The sequence below is a fragment of the Excalfactoria chinensis genome, chromosome 2 (genome assembly GCF_039878825.1).
Source record: "Excalfactoria chinensis isolate bCotChi1 chromosome 2, bCotChi1.hap2, whole genome shotgun sequence".
Classification (NCBI taxonomy): domain Eukaryota; kingdom Metazoa; phylum Chordata; class Aves; order Galliformes; family Phasianidae; genus Excalfactoria; species Excalfactoria chinensis.
The window spans coordinates 97,509,157-97,531,804 of NC_092826.1; the positions used below are offsets into that span (position 1 = coordinate 97,509,157).

The 22,648-nt window shown below is 41.2% G+C and overlaps 1 protein-coding gene across 8 annotated transcripts in view; it reads right to left on the minus strand.

Annotated features, from left to right (window-relative positions):
* ELMO1 (engulfment and cell motility 1) overlaps nucleotides 1-22,648 on the minus strand; it is a 313,893-nt gene that overhangs the window by 81,998 nt on the left and 209,247 nt on the right. For all 8 annotated transcript variants that reach the window (XM_072328207.1, XM_072328212.1, XM_072328206.1 and 5 more), the window contains one exon: nucleotides 19,282-19,418. In XM_072328207.1, the coding sequence (XP_072184308.1) occupies nucleotides 19,282-19,418 (137 nt within the window). The remainder of the gene's footprint in view (nucleotides 1-19,281; nucleotides 19,419-22,648) is intronic.

Below are 22,648 nucleotides of genomic sequence, written 5' to 3' on the forward strand. Positions count from 1 at the left end.
TAAACAACTTGTATACCTTTTTTGAGGCACTATGGAAAAAAAGAAACCAGGATTTGCATTCTGGAGAATTTCTACATATGTGTTTTAATTTCACAAGCTTCTGTGCTGTGTTATTTAAGAATAACACTCGGACATACAGCAGCCTTGTGGGGAATTGTGTTAGTGTGATTAGGAACATTTAAGAACAGAATGACAATGTGGTTGATAATGTTTCAAAAGATTGTACTGAAAACAGTACAATTACAGTGTTGTTTGTGCCCTGACCCGCCTCCTCAAGCTGCTGTATAAGGATCTCTTAATCAGTATTTTACAAGCTGTCGATGAGGTCCTATCCACCATTTAAGACATTCACTTCACACTACTCTTACATCACAGACTCAGGGAAGGGTAAGTGTCAGAAGGCTTGGGAGTGCAGAAAGAGATTGCCAAGACTAGAGTTAATGAGAAGAAGAGAAAACATAAGCATAAGGCTAGCCGACAGGTCCAGCAAGTACCCAACACACTTCCATGTAAAGAACGAGCTCTGCCTCCTTCCACCTCTTACGGGCACCAAAGGGAATTTGCTCACATAAGCTGAATGAACTGGCAGGGCTCTTTCCTATGCTGTTATCTTTTGCAAGTAATCTCTAATAACAGCAATATACCAAGTGTACACTAGCTTTAGCTAGGGCATCATAGGGCAACTTGGAGCATGTAAAATGAACTGTAGTTCCTTCTGTGCCCAGCTCTAATAGCTCTCTGTTCCTAGAACCATCCCTCCTCAAAGGCACTAGCTGACACTTCTTCAGTCTGTCCCCATGTACATGGAAGCGTGCAGCCCAATATACATACCCTAGACACGTGGCTTTGCACAACAGCAGGGCGCCTACACACGCCCATTCACAATCATAGGGAGTATAAATAGCCTGGCTTTATAAATAAGCTTGCTTAAATGAATACTCTTACTTAAATAAATCTCACATAAACACTCTCACATGCTGCCTAGTGCATCTCAGGTTTAAGTCTGGAAAGTGGCAACCATGTTAGAATGACAGGAGAAACAAAGCATGAAAATAAAGCACATGAACACCCCATTTTGAGATTCAACAGATATGAGTGACAGGTAAGGCCAGTGTCCTGATGTACCATTCCTCTGGTTAAGGCTTTGTGAAAAAGAAAAGAGATAAATGAGGCAAAAAGAAACTGCAACCAGAAGAGATCCTCAAGCCCTAAAGCAGCAGCCCACACAAAACTGACATTACAAAAATAAACCCTCACATTCTCAGTTGGAAGGAAAAAAAAAAAAAAAAAAAAAAAAGGAAAAAAATGTATTAGGAAATGGAAAGTAAGTTTCCTTTCCCCTTCTCTGCATCTTTGGAAAGACACCGGATGACTGTCCAGACCCTACACCGTGCTCATATCTACAATATGCTTTTATGGACATTTCCTGTCTTACCCTCTCCAAAACATTTCAAGTAGCTGTTAGGACAGTCTTCCCTTAAGACAGGTAGGAAGGACTAGCTGTCACAAAGGACTCTATGAACCTTCCTATAGCAATCCTGCTTCACGTTCAGCCCACACGCCAGGACCAGCATTATCCACGTTCTGGCTCGTTTTGTCAGGACTTCTGCATCAGCTTGTAACTTCCTTTCCACTAATGAGTCCCTTGCTAATCGATCCTGCTGAGTGCATATTTCTTTAGTCTCAATCATCCACGCGCTAAAGATGCCCATCAGTAGCACAGCAGAGCCGTACTTACCATCTCTCAGACAAATCCCACCTTGCACTCACTATTTTGATTGAACTGCTCACCAAATCACCAGAACTCCTCTGACTCTTACGTCCTGTCTGCCACTCACCCTGTGCTCCTTTGCCAGCATGATGGTCCTCATCCATCAGAATAAAAACTCTTGCTATGTCAATGGTTCAATTAGCAAAGGAGCAGGCAGCTCATTACAATCATCCAGGCTTTTGTTCTTTGTCATTCTTGACTGCAGATGCAGACATCAAAAATTCAAAGAGCACTTATGGGAATATCATGTTATTAATTTCCTAGGAAAGTTTTACTCACTGCTTTGTGGGTGTTTTGTTGCTGCTAATTTTTTTCAGCCTTTAATGCATGCACACATTGTATAAATATAAGACAACAACAATAAAAGACAATGCTAAAAAATGCCACTGAGATGCTCTAAGATCAGATTTTGTTAAATGACCTCATTTGTATCAAGTCCCACCCCTTACAACTATGGAGGAAAAAGCCAAAATCAATACTGCTGAATCTGTCTGCTATACTATGACCTTTTCATGCTATCAGAAAAAATGATAATATCCACTCATGCACAAAATACGGCTAATATCTTCATACAGAATCAAAGAATCGTAGAATCATCAAGGTCAGAAAAGATCTCTAAAAGCATCTAGTCCAACCATTCACCGCCCACCAACACTATTCACTAAACCATGTCCCTAAGTACTATTTTTACCTTTAAACACCTCCAGGTAACCCCACCACTTTTCTGGGCAACCAGTTCCAATACCTGACCACTCTTTCTGAGAAGAAATAATTTCCAATACCCAATCTGAATCTTCCTTGGTGCACCTTTTAAGGTCATTACCTCTTGTCCTATTGCTAGTTACCTGAGAGAAGAGGCCAATCTCCACCTCACCACAACCTCTTTTCAGGTAGCTGTAGAGAGCTGTAGAGAATGATGTAGATACCTTCCAATGTAATTTTCTGTAAGCCAAAAAAGACTATCCATCCCAACCGCAGTGAAAAGCAATGTTCCTTGGAACTGTTATTATTGTTAGGATTATTAATACTTTTGTTATTATTATATTATCCCAGGTATTTATACAAACTGGGAGAAGAACCCCTTGATAGTAGCCCTGTAGAGAAGGACTTGGGGGTCCTGGTGGACGAGAAGCTGGACATGAGCCAGCAGTGTGTGCTTGCAGCCCAGAAGGCCAACTGTGTTCTGGGCTGCATTAATGGAGGGGTGGCCAGCAGGGAGAGGGAGGTGACTGACCCCCTCTAGTCAGCTCCTGTGATGCCCCATCTGCAGTGCTGTGTCCAGGCATGGGGCCCACAGCACAGGAAGGACATGGAGCTCTTGGAGCGGGTCCAGAGGAGGACCGCTATGATGATCAGAGGGCTGAAGCACCTCTCCTATGGGGAAAGGTTGAGGGAACTGGGCTTGTTTAGCTTAGAAAGGCTCCAGGAAGACCTCATGTGGCCTTCCAATACTTGAAGGCAGTGTATAAGTGGGAGGAGGAACAGCTGTTTACAAGGGTGGATAGTGATAGGACATGGGGGAATGGTTTTAAACTGAGACAGGAGAGGTTGAGGTTAGATATTAGGAGAAAGTTTTTCACACAGAGGGTGGTGACACACTGGAACAGGTTGCCCAAGGAGGCTGTGGATGTCCCATCCCTGGAGGCATTCAAGGCCAGGATGGATGTGGCTCTGGGCAGCCTGGGCTGGTGGTTGGTGACCCTGCACATAGCAGGGAGGTTGAAACTAGATGATCACTGTGGTCCTTTTCAAACCAGCCCATTCTATCATTCTATGATTATTTAATGGAGTCCCACAGCTTTCCTTGGGACTTTTGAACAGCCCTAGCTTTTTATCTCATCCAACGACGTATGTGTGATTTTGCATCAGCTGTGCTCATCAGCTGGAAAAAATTTCTTTTAAAGCAGTTTTTGGACTGAAATTTCAGCATAAATCTGTGCTGTGGATCTGATGGAGCCATGATCCCATTCACTTCAACTGCTGTAGCAGAGTCAACATGAGGAGGAAGAGGTGGGCATCTGGTAGGGACTCTGTCCTTAGCTAGGTTAATCAGATAACTGATAGAAGAAACCTGGTCTTTCTTTAACTTGCTCTGATGTAGCAAATGACAGAAAGAGGATGGAACAGACACGCCTGGATGCTTCCTGATGTCCCCACAAAATTATTTTGTCCTTATGGGTGTAAAAAAGATGTACATATTCCCTGCTCTTTGCAAGTGGTAGGTAGAATCACTACTTCATCTTCAAAATGAAGAGATAAATTTATAATAGTCAAGCAATGCAGAAGCAGCTGCAAAAACTGACATAAACTGCAAGTTCTGTCCTCTCCCCCCAGCCCCCAGCCTCTGAAACACAGACATTTACAGTGGTAAGCCAGTAGTACTTCTACCTGTTACATTACCACTTTATTAAGTGTTCTACCATTTTCATTCCATTAATGTTTTCCTGTGATGCATTTCAGAATTGGTTTAAAAAAAAAGGAGAGAGAGGGGGAGAGAGAGAGAGAGAGAGAAAGAGGCTTAAAGACTTCAGCCTTCCTTAATCATGCAGGGATATATTTTCAAAGCAGTATGCCAGGAGTATTCCACGTGATTCTCATTCATGTTAAAATTAGAGACACCAGAATAAACCCCATATGCTGCTTTGAAAAGGTACTGCAACGTGTCCAAAGAAAATTTCTGCAGCTTAATGGTGCTTGCACATTTTTTTCTGCCTGCTTTTCTTCCTTTGATTCCTGAATATATTTTTAACAGCTCTTAATTTATTTCTCTTTTAATAACACTTTGTACTATTTGGAAAAAATAAAAAGAAGTGATTTGCTGGTTATCTTGGTCTCTTTGCAGCCTTTTTATTTATTTTTTTAGTTATCAGTTCAATCAGAATAGCTTTGCTCTGTACTATGCAAAGCTTCCAATATCACTCTCTCTTGAAATGGTCACCACAGGCAACCTGCCTACTGGAGCTGAATCCTGCAGTAAGGGCTGGCTGCTTTCCACACCTGAGCCGTCCTAGCTGTGGCTGCTGTGGTAGTTACAGAAGCCCACCCAAAGGCAGATGCAGTACTGGGTTTGCTGTGAGTACGGTTTGTTACAGTTCGACACTGTAATCACAGCAAGCATTTCATGTGCTGCGGTCATGTAGGTACAAACTGATAAATGCTGGTAGACTACAAAATTTGTCAGTTATAACTATTGTCTTCTTCATCACCTAAAGAGAGAGATATTTTAGCCGAGATTTCATTTTCTGACTGCTCCAGTTCTCTTGTCCTTGCCCTCCAAGTTTTACTGCGTACTAAGGCTGCACGTGAGAGACTGCACTGAGAAAAAGCATGAATGACATATCATCATGTTTTCCTCATCCCATCTCATTATTGTCTCAAATCCAACACGTTGTCACTTACAATAAAAATGCAAACACTGTATCCAACTACATCATTAACCTTTAAAGGATATAAACAAAGGGAAAAAAGTCTGCCTAGGTCCTTAACATAAGAAAAAAATTGTGAGATTGGTTCATTATGTGTCTGTGCTAGTTTTAATGATGGATAATGATACGAATTACTATTTTCCCCATTCTTGTACTGAAAAATGAGGTATTTTCTACACATGGAAATACAGAGTAATTCAGGTTGCTAGGAAGTTCTAGTGGTCATCAGGCTCCACAAGCACATCAGATCTTAGCTCAAGCTTAAGCCAACTTGCTCAAGGTCTTGCCTAGGTGAGTTTTGAGTTTCTCCAAGAATGAAGATAGTGTGCAACCTGTCCTAGTGCGGCACCATTGTCAGTAATTGGAAATATTTTATTCTTATGTCCAACTACAGTTTCCTTCTCTGCAGTTTGTGACCACTGTGTTTTTTCCCTTCACTGCTTACTTCTGAGAAGGGCATGTATTTTCTCTACAGCTTCCTGTTCAGGTAGTGGAAAAAGACAGCAACTAGATCCAACCTCCTCTGTTCAGCCAGGTGAACAAATGTCGCTCTTTCCCAGTTCCCTTGAACAGCAGACTCCATTCCCCTTGATCACCATTGTGGCCTTCTACAGGACTAGCTGAATTTGGTCAACCTCTCCCCTTTATTGGGGCACAAAACTATACGCAGTTTCTCCAAATGCTGCCTCAAAAGTGCCAGGGGGTGGGTGGGTGTGGAAATAATCACTTCCTTTGAGCAGCTAGCTATGCATTAGCTAATGCAATTCAGCATGCAGATAGTCCACAGCACACAAGCACGCGATACTCATCAAAACAGGGACCATCCTACCAGTAAAGACCTACAATTATATGAACAAAACATGAAATTAGTCTGGGCCCTCAGTTTGCATTGGCAATCATGTATCCTCAGCCTGCTGTGGTGCAGAAATTAATTTCAAAGCCCTAGCCATGGTAAAAATCAATACTAGATACTGAAGTGTTACTCTAGTACTAAAATCAAGAAGCGTAGAGAAGGAAATTAGAATCATCAAATTCTTTCAAATGATAATAACTGAAGCAAATGGAGCAGCTATGAAACATTGTGTTCTCTGGGTCTTAAAAGCAACAAGCCAACAAAAAAAACACCCAACTCACGCAAAACTAAATAAGTTTATGGAGACGTTGCCCTTCTTTTCTTCCTAAGTAGGGTCACTGGTTTAATGATTTTCCTTTAGGTGGTACCTTTAACACTGCACACTCTGAAAGGCCATTTAGGCCATGTGTATGTCTGAAGCCATTTGCAGACTGCACACATAGAACATTTTCTACCTGAGGTTTATTTCCCAGACTCACAGATCTTTTATCAGAGAAAATTAAGCCGAAATTAAACCTACAGTCCGCTGTACGTAAACTTATGCTGGATAAAGGAATTTATCTATCATTGCTATTAAAATGTTGTGTTCATGCAGTTACTTGCAAGTGGAGACTTGTTTGTTCAGATAGCTAAATCTAAAGGAATAAGAAATACTTCTTTAAATGCAATTTCGACTTAAAAATTTCAACGCTATCCTTCAGATTTCCACCACCACTGAAAATAGCTGCCAGTAAACACTATCCCAGCTTCACAAACAGACTCCCAATATTCCACAACCTCCAAAAGTCTTTTCTGGTCTCCTGACAGGAGTTGTGGCAGCGCAAAGTTGTCAGCAGGTACCTCATCTACAGAAAGTGAGAAAAGTCATTAACACCCTCCTTATGTCAAGGAGGGTGGGAGCAGCTTTATGAGCCATGCCATTGCTCTGAAGGAAAGGGAACAGACAGAAGGAAAGTCAGGGGGAATAAATCCTGTTGGAGGCCAGAATACAGAAAGACTGAAGAAATGTTGACTAAGACAGAAACCCAGTAAAATTTCCACACACTTCCCTCCCCAATCCCGCCCTCCCCACCTCCCCCCCCAAAAAAAAAGCTGTAAAAAACTCTAGCAATTGGCTTATAAATGTACTTTTAACAAAAACAAAAAGACATGCAGGCCTTAAAATGCAGAGTAAGTATCAGTTACATGACAATCACACAAACTTAGAAATATATATATATATATAATTATATAAAATATAGAAATATATAAATACAAATATATATACATATATAAATATAAATCACAAGGAAGTAAACAGCCATTTAGTAATTTCTAAATCCCTAGCTTACACAGAAAAGACTACTTGGAAGGGATATGAAAATCTTGACAGCTATGAGACTACTTCCTTCATCTTACACATTTGATGTTGCAAAATAGGGATGTTCTGTTTTCCTACTTGGTGACTTTTGAAATGTTATTTTCAATATGAAAGGATAATCAGTCACCTCTGAAAAGGCTGACAGTATACAATACGATGGGACCTGCAGTTTCCTTTGGATTCTTGGGTAAGTAAAACAGAAAGGTCCAGGCGGTCTTTACTATTCAAGCAAAATAGATACAATCACAATTCTTAAGCTCTTGCTGCTGAGGTTCGTATATCAGCAACACAATAAAGATCAGCCAGCTTCTCTGAGACAGAAAACTGATGCTTGAAATACATCTCCAGAGAGAAAAAATTAGCATAAAATTCAAAGCATGTGTGGAAGCTATTTCCCCTGATGCTTCCATTCTTCCAGATGCAGACTTGACATTCTTGACGCAAGAATGGCTCTCAAACATTTTAGTTTCATGGTCAAGGCATTAATATCTCCATCTGACACAGCAATACCTTCAATTGTCTGCACTGGTGTCTTTTTCAACAATTCTGACACAGAGTTTGGTATTTGTTTCTTCACCTGTGACCGTGTTGTTTGGGTCAATATATGTATACATCAAATCTCTCTCCATTCCTGCACTCAGCTTCTAATTTGATACTCCTCAACAATCATTTGCATTTCTGGGGGCCTTGTTTATCTGCTAGCCACACATAATGGTAACTAATGGGAGGGGGTCTATCAATAAATTCTCTTTAAGTCATCAGTAAATGCACAGTATTTCCCAAGTGGTTGTTCAGACTGACAGCGTGCAAGGGCAAAGAAAGACAGGTCATATCGCCTTGAAAGGGTCACCTGTCATTCTTCTCTGTTTTGCTCTTGATGGATGAGTGTCAGAACCCAAGCTCACTCTTAGCTACCTTGCCTTTCCTAAGAAACTCAAGCCCCAAAACTATATGGAGAAAAACCTAACGCTTCCAGAAAGGTTTTCTAGACTTCTCTATTGATAATGTGTTTGCTGTACAAAGTTGAAGGGACTCATGTGCTGGGGTGGATTATCCATGCAGATAAACACTCCCACCCATGCTGGGCTTTGTGCAGTCCACGCAAGATGACTTGACTGTATATTCAGTGCTGCTGGCACCCCGGGTAACCTAAGAAAAGCCCAGAATCAGGCTCTTCCATTGGCCTTGTGTGTGAGTGCAGGCAGGGCTGATAAGGGAGAAGGGCAGGGGGCAGGGCATGGGATGGGGGTAGTACTCATCTCCTCCCACTCACTGCCTCTGTCCGCAGCCCTCCCTCTTGCATGCCTCTGCTGCAACAGAGCCACCCGCTCTTGGCTCACGCTGGTACATTGGGTAACAGGAGCGTTCTATCAGATGCTGGCCAGTTACCTCATCTGCTAAAAATAGAGACATGCAGCAGACTGATTGGCAGATGCCTTTTTAGTAGTGACTGACGTATTCCACCAAGACAGTATGTGAGACGTACATTCCAAAGAACAAAGGACATTTGTAAAAGGACAGATGAGACAAAACCAACAAAAAGCCCTGGCTTTGCTTACGAGACATGTATGAAAGATTTTTTCCTGCTCTATTCAACCACCACGCTATTCAGATGACAATTACTTAAAGCGAACCAGCAATAACATGAGCTCTTCTGCTACTCTAACAGAAGCTATAAAAATCTCATTGTCAGTCACATCGTTCATCACGATAACCTCATTTCAACTGAAACAAAATCTCTGAGACACCACCTCCCCCCCCCTTCATTCTCTTTTTTATTTGCCTATAATAAGGTCTATAGTCTAGGGAGCTCTTGGGCTAAATTCCATGCATTGTGATTCACAAAATGAAAATCTGGTATTATATGCCCACTGACATTCACATCAGCAGCAATTCATGCAGCAAAAAGCCATATGCCATGCACTTCTGATTTAACTGTACTACAGAAACATATCCTAGAAAGAAGAAATAAAAACACAGAGAAAAGAGTGGTTCCTAGGACCTGATTATGCCCACACTTTAATCCAAGAATGACAAGGGCAGCATCACAAAATATGCTGCTTTCATGACAGTTCCAGTTAAGTTCTATCATTCCTTTTAGCGATTAATATACCCTGCTTACACAAGGAGGATTCTTTCCTGGTGGAAAACGTTCTTGCAGAGCACAAAGAAGGGGGTTAGCACTGATAACTTGCACCCAACATTTCTCCTCTGGTTATCAGGCTTACCACTCAATCATTTTTTCGAAGGCTAAGATGCTTATTGGCTTGATCAGCGCCCACGGAGATGAAAATGAAGAACACTTTGAAAATGTGAAGTACCAGCGGTTTTAAAAATTGCCATCTACAGGGTGTTAAGCAGATCTGCGTGTGTTCTACAGCAACACACAGACTTCATTAGAAAGCAGTGGGATAAAATCCACTCTGTCAATGAAGGCGAAGTTTTCACAAGTAAGAGTTTACATTGCTGAAACCACAAAAGATTTCCATCACTGGGGAATGGATAAGTCAAATAAATTTTTGACCAAGGAGTGGATTTCATTAAAATAGCCTTTTTTCTTTTCTTTTTTAAACAAATAAACAACAGCAACAAAACAATAAAAAATACTTTTCCTAATAATAAGAGATGCTTTGCTGAGACATTCTCCTTTGCTGAAGAATCCATCTCTTTTTTAATGTACCCACACTGGAACACAAACGAGCAGAATTTCAGTCTTTAAATGCTTTTCTTTTTAAGTCTGTGACCTCCTTGAAATCACTGAGTATGTGATCACTGGAGAAGGCTAGTTCAGCTACAGTAACAACAAGATGTGACCCCGCTACTAAAGACTTCCAAAGCCTTCTGGCAAAGACAGGAAGTAACGAAGAAACTATTTTTAAATAAAAAATAAATCTTTAAACTAGAAACCCTGTGAGGTGCAGAGAAAGGGCAAGAACATCTTTCCATTCCGCTTCATTATCCAGTATGAGAATTTATACTTCACAAATTAACTCTTATGTTTTTGAAATATTTGATTCTATTCTATATATTCTTGACAACGCCGGTGAAAACTGAAAGATTCTCAGAAAGAGGCCACTAATTACATTTAAAAATGCAAGTTCGGTTCCTATGAGTTTGATAGTCCAAACCTTTGGGATATGAATATTTGAAGTTACAGCTGACTTTTACAGATCGATCCTTCAGGAACTGGAAAGCTGCATCGTTAAGAGTCTTAAATGCCCCTTCTCAGGCTCCTGCAGCCAGAAGCAGCAAACGAGTAATAAACCTGCTTTGACAAACGCAGTGGGACACATTTGGAGATCTGACAGGTGTGGATAAATGCACAGAGATGGAGAAGTCAAAACAGTGCCATTCCCAAATGAGCAGCCGATGAAGAAATAAACTTGCAGTACCCAGCCCACAAAAAGCACAGAGGAAACACTGACCAAGTGCTAGGAAAAGATCTCCCAACACTATGTGGAACTGCACTGCTTTAACCATCTTAAGCAAGTGATTACAAATAGAATAGATCTGACAACCATCCTGTCCTCTCCTATCCTTGCTAGGGGATCTCGTTGGTACTCAAAGGGGGATATTTTTCAATCAAAAAGCCACATTTTCTGAACAAGATATGCAGCAGGCTTTCAAACTGTTAAGTGCTCTAAACATTTTTGATATAAATGTATACATTACACAATTAATGACAAATTATATTTATAGCAATGATTTGCTTTCAATAAAAGCTACTAAAATGCTAATGGCTTCAGGTGTGAAAATGTGGAATTTGTGCTAATACTGAATTCACTCTATGTGAGAATAATTTATTTGCATTATCCCTGTCTGATATAAACAAAGCACTGCCAAGGGAAGGTGCAATAAAGCTAAGAGAGAGGTGTAATCATTCCACTGGCCCAGTCTTTCCCACAAGTAAAACACAAAGAAAATTCTTCCAAAAGAGCTCTCAAATGAAGATAAATGCATCTGTTTCTGGCTACTGAGACACTGATAAGAAAACACCACCTGCTTTGGGGAACATCTGTGGAAGAGCTATTTACCACCCTTTCCCCTCCTTAATAATTAAAAGGAAAAGCAAGTGGCAGACAGGTTCACAGAAAGACCAAAGGATTTGACTTGCAAGTTGGTTTGTTTTAACTAATTTTTCTCTCCTCTTTAAGAAAATTGTTCTTCCCTTTGGCATTATCCTCCCCACATCTCTATGCATGGCTGGGAACAGCAGGGCCAGACAGGCTCGAACACTGCCGTGAGGATGGACGTGCAGCGTGCCTGATGGAGGAGGCTGGAGCAGCTGGACAGAATCCTTGTTGCTGTTCTTGGCCCTGCTGCTGTATTACGGTCAAGACACTTAGGCTCTGCATACCCTTGCCATCTGTAAAGTGGTTTTATCAAGGAGAAAACTGTGAGGTGCTGTTACTATTGCTGGAGGGCATCACCCAAGTACAGGAGGAAACCTGCTTCCCCTACTGGCCTGCTGCAAGGCAGAGCCTATGGAGCTGCCATGACACAGTCTAGCACATAAATCTGGGACAAGATTGCTGTTAGGGGGGCATTTTGAACAGGATCCATGCACATTCTGCCCTTGGAGTGTCCCCTGCTTGTAGGACACCCAGGAGGCAGGTGAGAGCTCCTCCATTACTGTCACCTTGTATTGCTGTCCTGAACTTTCCCAAACATGCTGCTCAGACCTCTGCTTCCCCATGGCCAGCTTGTACTACTTTGTGGTGATGTGGGTCCACCACACTTGTTTCCACACAGAACACTACTTACACAGTGTCCCTCCTTAAAATCCTGCCCATGAAGATTTGGTCACACTCTGAACCCAGTGATTCATTCTACAGCTGCCTTCAGTACATTAAGAAGCTGAGGAACCTGTGATGCAGCATTTCTGAACCATCATCCAGGAAAGAAATAGTATTTCTCATTTTTATGTTATGCTTGGTTACCTTTTCTGTTATCTTGTCATAGAGCAAGGAAAAACGTTCACAGGGTCTGAGCATGAGCAATAAACATCTTCTGTGGTTATCAAGTGCTTCACTGTCTGCTTTGGTATTTAATTACAGGACTCACGTAGGGCATTTATTGTTTGCATCTGCTGCCACTGTGAACAGTATCTGCTATACCGATTACTGCACAACACAGTGCTTTCCTGTTTATACCCATCAGAGCCATATATCATCCCCTTGCAGAGTAGGCCCCTCTTCTGCACAGACCCAGCGCCAAGGGCTGGCTTGTCACTGACATGGCCAGATACACAAGCCAGCTGCTGCTGTAAGAACATACCATTGCTGCTTTCCAAATGGATGTCTCTGTCCCTGTAGACATTCAAGGTCAGGCTGGACAGGGCTCAGAGCAACCTGATCTAGCTGCAGGTATCCCTGTTCATTACAGGGGAGTTGGACTAAATGACATTTAAAGGTCTGTGCCAACCATTCTATGATTGTGTGAATCTACATGATAAGCATAACTACTCCAGGGTATGCAGGTCTGCTGGTGTGGGACCAGGGCCAGCTACACCAAGATACTGAAAACAGAGATTTTTGGAGTTGTTACACCAATACAAAACACATTTTCATAGAACATTTTAAAATTGGTATTTTTTACTTCAGTGATCTGAAACATATGTCCAAAGGGCAAAATAAATTGAATTCTCAGTAATGAGGAAAATGCGTCAGTGGCACCATTAGCTGACCTTCCTCTGCTTTTCCATTCTCTAAACCTATAGTTTCAGTGAGTGCAGAGATTTTGATTTCAAGCATTGTACCCCACAGTTTTTCAGTTAGCTCAGCTTAAGTTCTGTTGCAAGGATAATCTGTGTCTTGTTATGACTAGTGATTTTTATGCCATCTAAAAACATAAAACTATCCCATAGACTAATAAAAATTGCTATCATTATGTTTACTCTCTACAAAACTGATTCAAAACCTTGGTTGGTGAATCAAGTAACTTTATTTTTTCTTACATCCTGGGGCTGGAGTCAGTAATTTTTACCCTTACTCTCCTTTGTTGTTGTTTGTTTTCTTTTTAAGATGGCACTAAGCAGGGAATTAGCAGATCTCATATTGTTCTGCAGGTCTAACAAGACAAGATACCTTTCTTCCTATTAGTACATGAATTTCAAATTCATAAAAAACATCAGACAAATCTTTGGAGAACAGAGGTGAGAGGATAATCACATTCCCCACATCTTCTATCTGCAGTCTCCTTGTCTCACAATGAGTGTATTTTACAAGAAGATCACTAACACAGGATATCTCTAAGTAAACTCTCATTAGGACAACACAGGGGCATCCATCCACCTAACTATAACTAGTGGAGATCAATACAGATTTCCTTTAAGAGTATCCTTCAATTTGGCCTCATAGGGGTTATTTTATAGTGTGGAGCCAGTACCAAATATTCAACTGACTATCACGTTAAAAATACAACCGGCCAACTCAAGTACATCATAGCCTGTGTGACAGCAGAGCCTGGATACCCTGAGCCAAGCAGAATATAGCTGGCCCCTACAGGAGGAAAAACTGACTGACAGACACCTATTTAAACTGGCAGGCTGGTGATGAAGGATTCTAGATGCTGGAGTATAAATCAGTTCAGCTTTCTTACAGTCAGAACTGTCTCCAAAAGCTATACACAATGTTTTCTTCTGTTGCAATAAAACACAGAATTATATAATCTTGTCTCCAAGCTTTATATTTTCAAAAACATAAGCTATGCTGTCTGCTCACAAATGACTGTGGAGGATAGAGCTTGTTAAGTGTCCTTTGATCATCTGTAGGCTCAAAGAAAAACAAAAAGGTTTCAAATGGAACTGTTGCCACTTGCATGTCTGTCTATCCCATTGTATCTTAATTTCTCTAGAAAACTCACCAGACGTGAATTATGCATGCCTTAAAATATTACAAAAGCAAAATATATGTTTAGCTGCCTGACTGAATTATTCTATTCAGACATCCACTAGTATACTGAGAGACTTTAAAAAAGGTTTCAGGTCTGACAGTATCGTACTATCACCATAGAGATCCAAGGAGTTTTGCTAATGCAAGGGAGTTAAGCCTGACAAAAAATGCCTGTTTTAATGAATGAGAATCAGAGAGACAAAGCATGAGATCATAAATGTCTCACTAAAACACCATCACATTCTTCTAACTATAAATAAAGTGCCATTTTATTTACTTACTAAGTCTTTTTTAAAAAAATGAACAAACCTATATGGAATCTCTACAAGATAGACTGTGGAACCACGGAGGTGTAGTATGTGATATTATTGCCAAAAGAGTCTTAATCTTTGAATAAGCTCTGAAACCTGCAAGCAAAAACCAGGCTCATAACTACCTGAGAAACCTGAACATCTATATGTCTATAGGTCATAGATGCATTCTAGAGTCTTGAGGGAATTGACTGATGTAGTCGCCAAAACACTCATAATGATATTTGAAAAATGGCAGTCAGGTGAAGTCCCTGGTGACTGAAAAAAAGGCAACATCACACCTATTTTTAAGAAGGGAAAAAGGATGACCCAAGGAACTATCAATCCATTGGCCTCTGTGCCAAGGAACATCATGGAACAGATACTGCTGGAACTTATGCTAAGGCACATGGAAGACAGGGAGGTGATGGGACAGCCAGCATAGCTTCACCAAGGGCAGGTCTTACCTGAACAATCTAGTGGTCTTCTATGATGGCATAACTTCATGAATGGACAAAGACAGAGACACTGATATCATCTATCTGGACTTCAGTAACGCCTCTGACACAGAGCCTCATAACATCCTTAACTCAAGTTGGAAAGATATAGATGTGATGGGTGGATGTCAAATGGAGGAGGAACTGGTTGTAAGTTCACACCCAGAGAGTGGCCGTCAATGGCTCAATGTCCAGACGGAGATCAGTGATGAGTGGTGCCCTTCCGGTGTCAGTACTGGGGCTAACACTGTTTAATATCCTCATTAGTGACATCAAAAATGGGATTGAGTGCACCCTCAGCAAGTTCGCAGATGACGCCAAGCTGTGTGATGTAGTTGGGAGGGACGGGATGCCATCCAGAGAGGGTCCAGGTGAATCTCATGACATTCAACAAACCCAAATAAAGGTCTTGCACCCAGGTTGTGACAAACTCCACTATCAATATAAACTGGAGGATAAAAGGGTAGAGCACCTTTTTGCTAAAAAAGATGTTGGTGTTCTGGTGGATGGCAAGCTGGACATGAGCCACCAATGTGCCTTCAGCCCAGGAAGCCAAACGTATCCCAGGCTGCATCAAAAGAAGTGTGGCCAGAAGACTGGGAATGGTAATCATGCCCCTCAACTCTCTGTGGTAAGACCTCACCTGTAGTATTGTGTGCAGATGTGGAGTCCTCAGTATAGCAAAGACGTAGACCTGTTGGAGTGCATCCAGAGGAGTGCCACAAAGATGATTAAAGTGATGGACAATTCCCCTACAAGGGCAAGCTGAGAGCTGGGGCTGTTCAGCCAGGAGAAAAGAAGGCTCCAAAGTGACCTAATAGTAGCCTTTCAGTATGTAAAGAAGAGCTGTAAGAAAGAAGGGGACAAACTGTTTACACAGTCTATTGTGGTAGGACAAGGTTTCCAACTGAAAGAAGGAAGGTTTTTTTGTTTGTTTGTTTGTTTTATGATAAGAATAGTGAAGCACAGTAGCTTGACAGAGATGTGGTGGATATCCCACCCCTGGAGACATTCCAGGTCATACTGGACTGGGTTCAGAGTAATTTGACTGAGATGTAGATGTCCCTGTTCATTTCAGGGCAAGTGGAATAGCTGACCCTTAATGGTCCCTTCCAACTTAAACGATTCCATGATTCTAAACTATTGGGAAGCATTAGATCACTTCTCTGAAGCACCTGTAACTCTTCAATGCAGGACATGAGGAAATAAGTCCTCCTACTTGCATACAAGCCTCCTACCACCTCTCCTATGCAAACTATTGTGACTAATCAGAGGTTTAAAATTCAACTAACAAAGCTCCTTCTCTTCAATTATGACTAAATGCTAAAGCAACTAGATGAGCTTTTTAATGGAATCTCCAGGTCTCCTGAAAGGGTAGGCCAAATGCACCTTGGGTCTTATACAGCTTCTGCTTGCCAAGTTTATAAAACGTGTGCATAAAGAACAGGTACTCAGCACATAGAAAGGATGAACAAAGAATATTAATGTGCCAAGGTCACCAAAGCTGCTTGCCAGGTAATGATTAAAAACAAAGTTGCTTGGTTTGGTTTGATAAAGTCATCAGCACAGGCAGCTGTCAGGTACCAACCAGATGAATAAACTTTGGGTACCACTACATAACATCTCATCCTCCGCAAATCCAGAAGTGCTTCGCAAGCCCACATGACAACATAGTTTACCTTACTCACAGATCCCTTTAAGATAGTTATCAGCTGAGTAATGCATACCACCACATCACCACAGAACGTCATCTGAAGTGGCTAAGAGAAGAAAAATCTTGTGACTAGGAGAAAGGATTTAGATAAGCAGACTGTAACTGAATTGCTAGAAAAGAAAACCACAGGAGTTTAGCATTCCCCCCGCTTAAAGAAAAGGGTTACAAATCCAAGAATGAATTCAACAGCAGAGATCCTGGATGGGCCTTTCAAGCACCACCCACAACTCTCATGTTTCCAAGAATCACAGAATGGCTTGGGTTGGAAGGTACCTCAAAGACCATCTAGTTCCAACCCCCGTGCTGTGACTGGGGTTGCATGTCACTAGATTAAGAACTTGATCATGTTGCTCAGGGCCCCATCTAGCCTGGCCTTGAGCTCCTCCAGGGATAGGGTATCCACGCATCCTTTGGGCAGCCTGTGCCAGCACCTTACCACTCTCTCAGTGAAAATCTTCCCTAACATCTAATCTAAATTCCTCCTCCTTTAGTTTAAAACCATTTCCCCTTTTCTTTTCAAAATCTAACCATGTAAAAAGTTGATTTCCCTCCTGTTTATAATCTCTATTTAAATACTGGAAGGCCATAATGAGGTCTCCCCTGAGTCTTCTCCAAGATAAACAAGTCAAGCTCCTTCAGCCTGTCTTCACAGCACTTCATACTTCAGCCCTCTGATCATGGCCCTCCTGTGGACCCGCTCTAAAAGCTCCACATCTTTCCTGGAGGCCCCAGATCTGGATGCAGTACTCCAGATGGGGCCTCATGAGGGTAGAGTACAGAGGAACAATCACCTCCTTCACCATTCTGGCCACCCCTCTTTTGATGCAGTGCAGGATACCGTTGGCCTTCTGGGCTGAAAGAGCACACACATTTATTCCATGAAGTTAAAGGCTGCCTATGTCTTCCATGACACAGGCAGTGGAATCTATTGCCAGCCTGCACATTCCGGAAGAACTGCTGGGTAAACTCACTAGATTTTCAGTAACATAAAACCACAAATAACTCACTTAACAGATCTGAGAAGAAACCACCTGATCTTCCAAAGTTCCAAAGTCTAACTCTAACAAATTTCTGTATTTCCTTTTAGGATGTTTTTGGCCATTGAGAGAAATAGACCAACTTTTACCTGAATTCCCTAGGATTACTAATGATATTCCAACTAAAGTTGTAGTAAGTTATATACAGAAATTCTTTTCCTGAGACAGAAGGCCTATAACCAATAGGCAGATATTAATACACTTGTTTAACACAACCACATATTACGAAGAGGTCTATTAAAAAAAAGTTATTACTTTTAAGTCCTTAATTTTCATATTCTACGTTCTTCAGTAGATTGCCTTGCTATTACTCTTTGCAGTTCTGTACCATTTGGAAAAAGAAGCGTGTCAGAAATTCCACACAAGAACAAGCCTCTAGGTTATCCTGCCCCGACACTTGGCATTTTGGACTTCCCTTCAGTTTTGTTTTTTTTTTTTTTTTTTGCCAGAGTTCAGGTATTGCCACTAACAAGAGGTATCTTACCAAGAAGAAATCAACAAAGGTTATTTCATACTGTGTCCTAAGGATTCACCTTTCCTCTGCAGTGGAAAATGGACACTTAGACCATTTCATTGAGAGCAGTTCCAGACAGAAGTTAGGCACGATCATCCTTACTAGTGTACACATAACATTCACATCTGGTGATAACAGCACTTCTTTGGGAGATGATGACACAATGCAGCAGTCTCACTTCTCATACTCAAGTAGTATGTCTATAATCAACATCTGGTCTCAAGTAGAGGCTCACGATTCAGTTGAAGGATCACAAAAATGATAAAGATGCTAAAGATGCCATCAAGTCGCATAAGCACAATTTTGTTGGCAAAATGCCATATATACTGTTCAGCCTCTTCTTACGCTACACAGTTAAACCAGGATGCCTAGGGCCCATAAAGACACACAGCCTTGTTCTCAACAGCTTTGCTGTCAGAACATTGGTTGAAACTTTCAGATTTCTCTTACAATGAAAAGGGTGTAATAGCAATAGTTATTTGTTCTGTTTCAGCTGGCCAGACTGTACAGCACTTTGTCAGGACTGTGACCCCTCTTGAATATTTTACCACTTTAGCGCTTGTATGAAATGAAAGGGATGCACAGAATTATCACTGCAGCACTCTCTTTGCATTATTTACAACATTAGAGGCTGCAGCACTTCAGCATAATATTGCTAACATAAAAAGGCAGAAATTCGCCTCAAGCCAGGTTTTTATTTTCAGTCTGCAGTTAAAGATGATTGAAAAAGGTCTATGAACTTCTCTTATATCTTCCATTCCAACTGCTACTTTCTAAATGCTGCCCCTCCAATGTGTAGAGAATATGAACAGAAGAAATCCCACAGTATTCAGCAGACATAGGATCAGTAAATCCCTGTACCTCTAGGGAAGAATGGCCTTGTTTCACCATTTTGCCCAGTGATTCCGTCCCCACCCCTTTTCTTGCCTTATTGAAGTCCTCCGAAGTTGCCCTCATTTCCTTCCATGTCTTGTTCAAGAGCTGAATGCAGATACAGAAGAACTCCTCAAACGATCTGTCATGTGTGAAGAACATGGGATGGAAATCGTTGCACGTCTCACTGGCTAAAAACAGAAAAACAAGGAGTAGTGGAATAAAACATTTAAAGGCACGAGTGGAAAAAAGAAAAAATAAGAACACCACAAAAAATCCCCCCAAACGCAAATATAGTACAACGTCACAAACCATAATTCACAAGAATCATAGTTCCAGTAGCAAAGGTTGTCAAAACATTATCTTGAAAATCTAGCCTTAGTCTACAGTCTTAAAGTTAATGAAACACAGTGCTTCTCTGCATGAGACCATCAGCAAGAGCAAGAGGAAGCAATGACCTCCTTGCCTGAATATTCTCACAATGGGTGCCTAACCAGTGCTAAGTTTTTATTGTTCTCGGGACAGAGAAAGACACAGGCAGAAACATAAGTATTCTCAATGAAACAGTCTTTCGACTGCTAACGGTGTGTATCCTACTGTCAGCTGAGAACCAAACACTAAGCACGAGTCACAAAATAAAATCACCAATGTTGGAAAAGACCTCCAACATCATCTACTCCAATCGTCCACCTACCACCAGCATTTCTCCACTAAACCATATCCCTTAGTAAAACATCCAAGTATTTCTTGAGCACCTTCAGTGATAGTAACTCAACCTCCCTGGGCAGCCCATTCCAGTGCCTGACCACTCTTCCAGAGGAAAAATGTTTTCTAATAGCCAACCGGAATTTGAGGCCATTACCTTCCACCCTATCACTAGTTACTAGGGAGAAGAAGCCAACTGCCACCTTTCCAGAATCTCCTTTCAGGTAGTTATAGAGCGCAATGAGGTCTCCCTTGAGCTTCCCATCTTTCAGACTGAAGAATCCCAGTTACCTCAGCCATTCCTCATAAGACTTGTGCTCCAGATCTCTCACCAGCTTCACTGCCCTTCTCTGAACACACTCCAGGCCCCCTTGAAGGGGCCTAAAACTCAATACAGTACTCAAGGTACTCACTCACCAGAGCCGAGTACAGGGAGGTGATAATTTTCCTGCTCCTGCTGGCTACATTATTTCTGATACAAGCCGGCATTGGCCTTCTTGGCAAGCTGGGCACACTACTGGGTCATTTTTAGCTGTGTCAACCAATACCCTCAGGTCCATTTCTTTCACACAGCCTTCAAGACACTATTCCAAGCCTGTAGTGTTGCCTGGGGTTGTGATCAAACAATATTAGACCACTGTACTGAAATATGAAGCTCTGTTGACACAACTGATTAGCTACTGTATTGTATATGGGCATACCACAGAGGTAAACAGAGAAATCTAGATAGACATATGGATGAAAATACAAGCAATTACATTTGTTCTTTGAAAATAACTGGAAACAAAATAAATGGATCTTATGTCACCTGTCCCTTATTTGAGGTAGGGCAAAGAAAAAAAAAAACAAAAACAACAAAACACAACACACACAAAACATAATTTATAAAAATCAAACACAGGCTTTAAGAAAGGCAAAATGAAACACTACTACAATTACGATTCTAGAAAGGAAGAGTTTAATTTGATAAGACCGCTATGAATCTCCTGGAGCAAAGAAGGTATTTTCAAGAACTAATGGCAGAGCTGAAGCAACACTGAACTGTGGGCCTCCCTGAGAACCTGGGAACAAAAAGGGCTTTAGCCAAGGGCAGAAGAGATCTTAAAAACTTGCCGTGGCTTGGAGGGCCACCTCAGTAGGCTGCACATTTATCCTCTTTAAAAAGAACAGGTTGACTCAGTTCTTTATCACATACCCAGTTCTCAAATCTCTCAGTTTCATCTCTCAATTTTCCATCTAGTGTTCTTCTGATCTTTTTCAGTAGCCACTCACATGCCCATACAGCAGCATCTTCCCTTCCTCTAGGATCAAACAGCCATAGCTTAGGTAGGTTTTATCCTCTTCAAGAGTGGTAGTATTCAGCATTGGGATAAAGTACCCTTTTCAATGAAGCTGCGTCAGTACATGATATTTCTCAGTACATGATATTTCTACATGATATATCTTAGTGAAACCACAGAAATTAGAATGAACTGAATGTGAACAGTACAGGCAGGCTGACTCCTTGTATGAGCTTCAAGCTCTTGGTCTTAGTACCTCCTTCTATCCACAAAAATAACCATCCAGCATATTTAGTAACTTCTGCCATGTTAGTAGCTGCTATGAACACCAAACAAACACCAGATGTGCTTTCAATCACCTGAAGCCTCTAAGAAATATGGTTTCTGATCTTTCTCAAGATGCAATATTCCAATTACAAAGCAAATCTCTGAAGCTTAATTGTACATCTGAGGCTTAATTTTAACACCAGATTTACTAAGATCTAATCAAATCCTCAGCTACGTAGCAAAGATAAGACTTAATTTTGAAGCATAGGTTTCATTGTAATCAAATAAACACCATTTACTTAAAAGGATGTGCTGACAAGGGTGAATTAGTCAAAGCAGAGACCTGTATTTATGAGGCAGGGCTCATTTGCTTTACAACACCTCAGGCATGATTTTCAGAGCACCTTCAGTTTCCATTCATCCAACTGGAGCTGCAAGGGCTCAGCACTTCCAGTAATCAGACCTTCAGCCTGTAATAATGTTAGAGACACAACAGTCCAGATTCTCAGAGGGAGCTTGTCATGAAATACCATAATGATGAGAAGAAACACTAAGCAGAAGAATGTAGCCTGTATTGTCACTGTAAATCACAGCATGAAACAAGGCATTAAACCCAGTGCACACTGGCCTTTTCTCTCTGAGAGAAAAATATCCATAATTGATTTCAAAGGCAGCTTTTTGTATATCTCAAAAATTCTATCCCAAGTAATTTAATTCAATGGGAACATCGTAAATGAAGCATATCAGCAATCTTTATATTAGAGTGTATCTGTAGGCTGCAGGTCAGTTTCTCTAATGAGAGAAACCTTGACCCTACACTTTCTTTCTCTATTATTCAATCAAGATGAGGACGAAGAAAAAGGCAAAACTTAGTTACCAGTGGTTTGCAGATCACAGTAAATACTGAGTCACAACTTCCACTGCCTCCAGCTCTAAGTCAGCATCTCTGCTGTCAGGGTACTGCCTCTCTCCACAGAGTGGGCAAATATAGAGGCTGCTCAGCTGTCAATTGATTAATTTTTTTTTCCACTAACTTGCAGTTTGACTAATTGTAAACAGAAACAGAGATTGGAATAATTTGGAGACCTTTCAGAAAAGAGCTGCAGGAAAAAATTTCTGGCCTTAAGCCCAGTAAGTACACTGTAACCTTCATTTTCACAAGCAGGAAC